At 34.7% G+C, this 7,500-nt stretch overlaps 1 protein-coding gene across 1 annotated transcript in view; it reads left to right on the top strand.

Moving 5' to 3' along the window:
* Positions 1 to 7,500, top strand: part of Yeti (yeti) — a 15,231-nt gene that overhangs the window by 7,697 nt on the left and 34 nt on the right. Inside the window, exons 2-7 of the mRNA XM_043036005.2 lie at positions 1,561 to 1,818; positions 2,923 to 3,033; positions 4,085 to 4,211; positions 4,525 to 4,625; positions 4,876 to 5,044; positions 5,274 to 7,500. The exon at positions 5,274 to 7,500 is cut by the window's right edge and continues 34 nt beyond it. Coding sequence (XP_042891939.1) covers positions 1,561 to 1,818; positions 2,923 to 3,033; positions 4,085 to 4,211; positions 4,525 to 4,625; positions 4,876 to 5,044; positions 5,274 to 5,367 — 860 coding nt within the window. The 3' untranslated portion in view covers positions 5,368 to 7,500. The remainder of the gene's footprint in view (positions 1 to 1,560; positions 1,819 to 2,922; positions 3,034 to 4,084; positions 4,212 to 4,524; positions 4,626 to 4,875; positions 5,045 to 5,273) is intronic.

The raw sequence follows: 7,500 nt of genomic DNA, 5'->3' as shown, positions 1-7,500 counted from the left end.
GTGTACTTTCATAAACTAATACGAAAGAAATAGCCATCCACAGTCAAGATTACCTGAAGATGGGGAAAAAGAAGTAAACCTGTGTTTAGGACTGCAAGTGTCACATCAAAGGCAGCCAGATTGGCAAGGGGCACATTGTAGACACTGGACTTGGTCTGGGTCATAGTCCTCTTTTCTCTCTGCTTGCATATCCTACATTGCCGGTAACTTAGAGCAAAATGTCAGCAGCTTACTATGTGTTATTGCTCTCTGAAAGTAATGCTTGCTAGAGACCTTGAATAGGTGCCATTCTTTCCTGCAGGTGCTAGGAGAGAGTGGTGCCATCTATGTTTGGGATTCTAGACTGAACCTATATTGCTGAATATCATGGCTATTATAGTAATAATTACAATGGTCATCATCAGCCACTAAATAAGAGTTATTATAATAAAGAAACAGAAATCCACTCTATCACAATTTCAAAAATACCGTGAAGACTATTGTCATGTACGTTATGACGTGTGCCATCAGGCCAAAGTTCATGCATTGTGTGTGTCACGACACCCATATGTAATGGGTCAACCATTTGCAGATAGAGATAAATTGCTTGGGTGATCCCCAGGATGGACACTATTGGCACTTGTTGGGCATCCCAAAAGGGTTTTATTTTAGAGCAAGGGATTTACACCAGTTGTTATTTTTTCTTTTTGTTTTGTTTTGTTTTACTATCTTGTGAGGCTTATATCTGCCTCCTAACAGTGTTTATCACTGTTGTTGTAGAATAAGATTGCAGTATAGGGTCCGTATCAGCTCATTATATTCTTCATGCTCAGTGTAATAGAAGTACTACAGTTTTATGGGAGGCATTCACTTTCATAAACAAACATGAAAGAAATAACATTCCCCATTAAAATTAGAGTAAGAGATAGGGAAGAGGAAGGAGACCTGTGCTTATGACTGTGAGTACCACAGCACTAAGCAGCCATATATGCACAAGGACACATTACAGATGATGTACATGATCTGGTTCACACGCCTCTTCTCATTCTGCCTGCATATCCTACATTGCCATTGCCATTGAATAATACGGCAATTATAGTTATTGTTATTACAATTGCACTATTAGTCAGTAGAGTTATTACTCATAATGTGGTAGAGAAAAACAGTGATCCCCTCTTCTCATATGTCAAATATGCCATCAAAACAATTGGTACTAACTTGCTGTCACCTTTCATCAGGCAAAAAACTTTTTGGCTTTTATGTGTTGCCACCTGTCTGCAACAGGTTGAACAAATGCCTATTAGTGTATTGTCTTTGCTTTTTTATGGCATGTGTGTTTAAAAGTAATGTATTAACCTATCCCAGTTAGAGGATATGTGAAGATCTTTCTCTGTATTGCATCTAACTGTGATTGATTAATTTAGTCTTTCAGTTGCCTGCTTAATGTTGATTCCAAATGCAAATATAAACTGAGTGTGTTGTAGTGAAAATGATCTGTGTTTTTAGTGTGGCTTGGAATGCATACAGCAATCTGATGCATATAAAAACAAAACATATCTTTTAATCTCTTTAATTTTCCAGGTGTTGAGAGTGATGATGAACCAATAAGTGGTGGAGAGGAAGATGAGGAGGAAGATGAAGGCGATGAAGATGGGGAAGGAAAATCAGCTGCAAAAGACAAGAAGAAGAAGAAGAAAGGAAAGAAGAAAAAGGGAAAGAAGCAGAATCCCCTTTTAGCGCATGTAGGAGAGAAGGAAGATGAGACAGAAGAAAAAGACACGGAACAGGATGCAGTGAAAGAGGAGAAGGATAAAAAGAAAGAGGATAATTTATGGGCTGGTAATACATATAGTTTTTAGTTTTTATTGTGTGTGGGTTTGGTATTGCATATCTATATGCAGTAGCATTAGAGGACCCCTTAAGTTTTTTAAGCATTGCCAGAAATTGAAAATACATGCCATGTAGCTAGGTAACATCTAGCTAAAGTTATTGACTCTGCACAATACACCTACTGCTTTGCCTGTACTAGTTCACATACTGATTTAGATGACAAAAATCTTTACTAATTACTTGTTTGCTTGTTGTCAACCTGTCACACATATAGATAATGACATTAGTTTCTTCTCTATTGAAATTATTCTTGTGCACTTTAATGTCTTAACCCATTCACGCCGGTTGACGTGATAGCACGTATTGTGGTTTTCGCGTCAGACGCCCTGGACGAGCTATGAGGGGAAGCCGCGCGCTCGGGTAGAGCGAGCAGGCAACCCAGGCTCGCGGCTTGTGCGCCCGAGAATCTCGAGGTGTTAGGCTTATGCATTCGAGAACCCCGGTATTGCGACCACGCAAAGCTGGAACAGCCCTGGCGTGAATGGGTTAACTGCTTCTCTGAAAATGTCCACTCATACAATATGAGTACTAGTAATTGAGGATTTGTATATAGAGTTCATAAAGGAATGGCTTTAACATGGGAACAGAATGTCTATCCCCTAAGCCACAAAGCAGGCCTGGTTGTTCAAGTTTACCAAGGCAAAAGTTGTTGCACTCATGCATATGCAACATGAAGATAAGAATGAATTACTATGAAAATGAAAATGAAATACACATTAAGCAAGTAAATAACTTTTTTTTCTACATAGAAAACAGTGAAATATAATCAGTTGTATTTAGATGTACGATAGTAAAAAGACATTGATTTACTATATGATATGTAATACTTTTGTGTGTGGAGGGGGAATGGAGAAGAAGTAATCCCTTACATATGCAATACACTATCAGAATTACTATTTCAAATTCCTCCCTGCCCATGCACTCATGCATGCAATTGTCTGTACTACTTTTACACAAAATATGATAGACAGAGTAATATATATACATATATATTTATATATTTATATATTTATATTTTGTGACATAGATACTACTAGACATTTCTCTTTCCAGACTTCCTTGCAGATGTTGAAGATAAACCAAGTCCTCCTCCTAAACCTAAAGCTTCAAGTTGGGCAGCTTTATTAGGAAAAAAATCCTCAAGTAATGCTAATTCCACATCTGGTGAGCAGAATATGATATTCCTCTATTATATTGATTGCTAGGCCTTATTCCTCACTTGTTATGTAATTTTTAACTGTAAAATTTTCAGGTTGTTCAGAATTTGAGGTTTGTCTTTGCAGTTTTATAAAACATCAATTTCTCTGTAATTTAGCACATGATAGGACTATTTGTAAATTTTTGTAGTTACTTAACCCTTCTGCATTACAATGTACAACCTAGGCTGGCAACTTAAGATGAAGTAATAATCAGAAGGAATAACTTCCTTGTATTTTGAACAAAAAGCAGTGTGAATGGGACTGAGGCCCACAAAAAAATGAAAAAATGCCTGTAGTGGAAGGGTTAATGCAAGGGTTATTAACTTGATAATTGATGTTGATCTTCAATTATGATTTGGCTTTTTTATATACATTTAATTTTTTATGATGAATTTCCCTTTGTGGTCACCGAAAAATCCAAGATAATTTGATAACATTTAGAAGAACAATATATGGCCAAAGAAATAGTTGTAGGAGCTCCTTTGTATTTGTAAATGTTTATTTGCTGAATATTTCATAAATAGATACCATGCTGTTAGATATTATAGATTCAGTGTTGTATTAAACTGGTGTACCTTTGTTGAGTTTGTAGACCAATGCAGATTCTTTCATTGGCTTGAGCAAGCTCTCATCATACTAAGGCAAGGCTGTAATTGGTGTGTGTATCCTGCATGGGACTCACAATTTTAGTAATGCTAGATGCAAGCGTTTGGTACAAAGAAGTGGCCTAATGCACTCCAGTTAATGATAATACTGTTGTATATTTTACATCAAACACATGTTCCTTAATTTTTCTTTGTGACCCAATCTGTCTCTATTGCTCAAAGTTGACTCAGTAACTTCAAACTCATTTGAATTTGATTCCTGAACTGTCAAAAGATAAATGCAAAACATATGGTACTTCATTATACTGTTCTTGAAGTGTCCCATTTTGCTATCTTTAGGTTCTTGCTTCAGAATGGATGTAAATAATGTAGGGAGAGGGAAAAAATAATAAAAATTATCTGTTTTTACAGCAAATCCAGTTGCTACTACAGTTAAGAAAGAAGAACCAAAGAAAGACTTGAAAAAAGAAAGCCAGGATAATAAGCCAAGTACTGTGAAAATTACCAAGGTGTTTGAATTTGCTGGAGAAGAAGTAAGGTAAGAGCTCATGTTCTTTTTCTTTCTTTGATTCTCATAGAAATAGATTTTATTATTATTTGTTTCTCTTATAATAGAAATAAATATTTTTCAGAGAGTTATGGCTTACATACCTTGATAGATAGAGATCAGAAAAGGGCAGGTTGTTTTATTTTATGTTTTTCTGATTATTTTAGTTAAATGATGTAAATAAGTTGCATTTGGAACATTATTAGGGTAGCAGCATATCCATTTAGAATGGTAAGAAAATGTATGTGCCTATAAAGATAATTTAGTCAGACAGTATTAAACACTAGCCTTTGTGATATTGCAGAATAGAAAAAGAAGTCGATGCCAACTCAGCAGAGGCAAAGGCTGCAATTTTAACTCCTGAAAGCAGTGCATCAGTTGACAAAAAATCTTCAGCAGTTGCAGGTTATTATTTTTTTATTTATTTGTATATATTTCTGCAGGCATGTCATTTTTGCATGTGTCTGTCTGTGTCTGCATCAGTGTCTGTCTGTTTATGTCTATGTGTGTGTTTGTCTGTCTGTATGTATATATTTATTTATGTGTATTATTTATTTGTAAAGATAGATAAATATTTAGATATTTTACCTATATTTTTACATATATAGATAACTTCTCAGGATGCCCAGTAAAAGCATTTTTAACATGATTACAGGTGTTGGAGGCATGAAGCGACCTGCAGGATTGTCCAACATTATAGGACTTCTGGATAATAAAAAGCAAAAGCTTACAACTCTAGAAAAGACCAAATTAGACTGGAATAACTTCAAGGCTGAAGAAGGTATTGATGAAGAACTTGAAAGTCATAAGAAGAGTAAACATGGGTAAGTAGAAGTTGAGCTTTATTTTATTTTCAAGTTTCAACTTTTCAGCCATTCATGCTAAGGCTTATATTTTTGTAATGCTGCTCCTGCCAGCATGTAATGTGTAGGATACTTTTCAGTCCTCATATTCAAAGGAGAAGAAAGATAGAGATAAAGTTGATACCTAGATATGTCCATGCATATCTGTAGAGAAGAATTTGAAATATTTATCGTATTTTCTTTCTTTCAGATATTTAGACAAACAAGCATTTTTGGAAAGAGCCGATGTAAGACAGTTTGAAATTGAGAGAGCAATGAGACAAAGTAAACGGTCAAATAGGTGAAACTTTGATCAAGAGGTGAGACAGGCATTTCAAAAGATACTTGATTTAAAGTTGATTTTTGCATGATATTTCAAGTTTCAGGTGTTTCTTGATATCTTAACTGTGTCTGCTGTATGTAACTTCCAAAAGGAAGACGGGTATGACTTTCAGACAGTGGCATCATCACAGATTATTGTGTTTATATACTAATTAATGCAAGCTTTAAGAAAGTCCTATGGGAACCATACTTAAACTACTACTAAGCTGTATGGCTTGGTGAAAAGGCAGAGGATATGTGGTGGTTAGTGTCATAATAAAGGTCCATTTTTTAGGTAGTCTTTTTTTCTTCTTTTTCTCTTTTCTCTTCTCTTCTCTTCTTTTCTTTTCTTTTCTTTTCTCTTCTCTTCTCTTCTCTTCTCTTCTCTTCTCTTCTCTTCTCTTCTCTTCTCTTCTCTTCTCTTCTCTTCTCTTCTCTTCTCTTCTCTTGTCTTGTCTTGTCTTGTCTTGTCTTGTCTTGTCTTGTCTTCTCTTCTCTTCTCTTCTCTTCTCTTCTCTTCTCTTCTCTTCTCTTCTCTTCTCTTCTCTTCTCTTCTCTTCTCTTCTCTTCTCTTCTCTTCTCTTCTCTTCTCTTCTCTTCTCTTCTCTTCTCTTCTCTTCTCTTCTCTTCTCTTCTCTTCTCTTCTCTCTTCTCTTCTCTTCTCTTCATTTCTCTTCTCTTCATTTCTCTTCTCTTCATTTCTCTTCTCTTCTCTTCATTTCTCTTCTCTTCTCTTCATTTCTCTTCTCTTCTCATCTCTTCTTTTTCTCTTCTCTTCTCATCTCTTCATTTCTCTTTTCTTCTCATCTCTTCTCTTCATTTCTCTTCTCTTCTCTTATGAATCCAAAAGAAGCTGCCATATCCATTGTGTGAAACAAAGACGGATGAAAAAAGAGAAACATCCTTGTCATAAATATTTTAAGACTATCAATCTCTAGCTGCCAGTTTTGAATCACTCTTTGTATTTTGCATCCGATAAAACAAGTTCTTGTTTTCGTAGAAATAACATTGAAAATAGGAGTTCGAATAGTCTAATCAAAATGTTGAAGGATTGACTTTGAGTATGGAGTTTTATTGTATTATTTTAAATATATAATTGGCCAAAATTTTTATCTAGTTGAAGGAGGCCCATAGGGTTCACGTTTCTCTCCCATGGTACATACTGAATGATAAGTCCTGGATTTATGATTTGGATATGATTTGAGAAAACCCTTGATCTCTTCTTCTTTGTTTTTGCAATTATTCACTACCCTAAGAGGACGACGTTAGGACTGGAGGTGGGTATTACTGAAATTAATGGATTTACAGTGATCTTTGCTTGAAGGTATTTTTACCATATAGATGTAATATTGGATAACAGAAAAAGCCAAAGTAACCATTCCAAAACTGGAAGAAATACAGGTCTGTCAGCCAACCTGATAATAACATCTTAATTTTCAAATTAGTGATAACTGTAGCTTCATTCAATTTTGTTCTAAAAACTTTAAAAAGGGTTGCAGATGACAAATCTAAAAATACTTGCCCTGTAAAGTCTTTGGATGGATAGCATAACTTCACATGGATTACTAAACATGTAGTATAACCATTGGAAAAATAGGAACAATAAATATGCGCTGAAAGCCTTTTCTTAGTTTTTATTATTATTATTATTATTATTATTTTTTTTTTTTTTTTTATTATTATTATTATTATATATTTATTTTGTCCATATTTTTATGTATCTGAAATGTACATGCTGATCATAATATATGTGAATTTCTGAAGTAAACGTGAACCTTTGTACTACTAGAAGCCAGTGCACTATTTCTGCCGTATAGAGGGAAAAGATATTATTCATCTGTAAAGATATTATTAGGTGAGAAAAGTCCACTAATTCAGTCAGAGATTGGAAAAGCTTGTCATATTTTACTCTTGGTATGTATTTGTAATAACCACACAATATCATATCAGAGGTTAGGCAACGATAAGGATTATCATATCCCTATATTATAGACATGTGAAGGAAAGTGGTATTTGTTGATATTATATTATTTTGTAAGGATTAAGGAAGGCATAATGTGCCACTCAACTGAATATTGTAATTTCACCATTCCTATTCTCATGGAACAAAATGTACA

The sequence above is a fragment of the Penaeus japonicus genome, unplaced genomic scaffold (genome assembly GCF_977035675.1).
Source record: "Penaeus japonicus unplaced genomic scaffold, GWHDUDI00000001_assembly GWHDUDI00000027, whole genome shotgun sequence".
NCBI classification, from domain to species: domain Eukaryota; kingdom Metazoa; phylum Arthropoda; class Malacostraca; order Decapoda; family Penaeidae; genus Penaeus; species Penaeus japonicus.
Note: the sequence above shows the minus strand (reverse complement) of the source record. Positions and strands in the feature narration are given on the sequence as shown.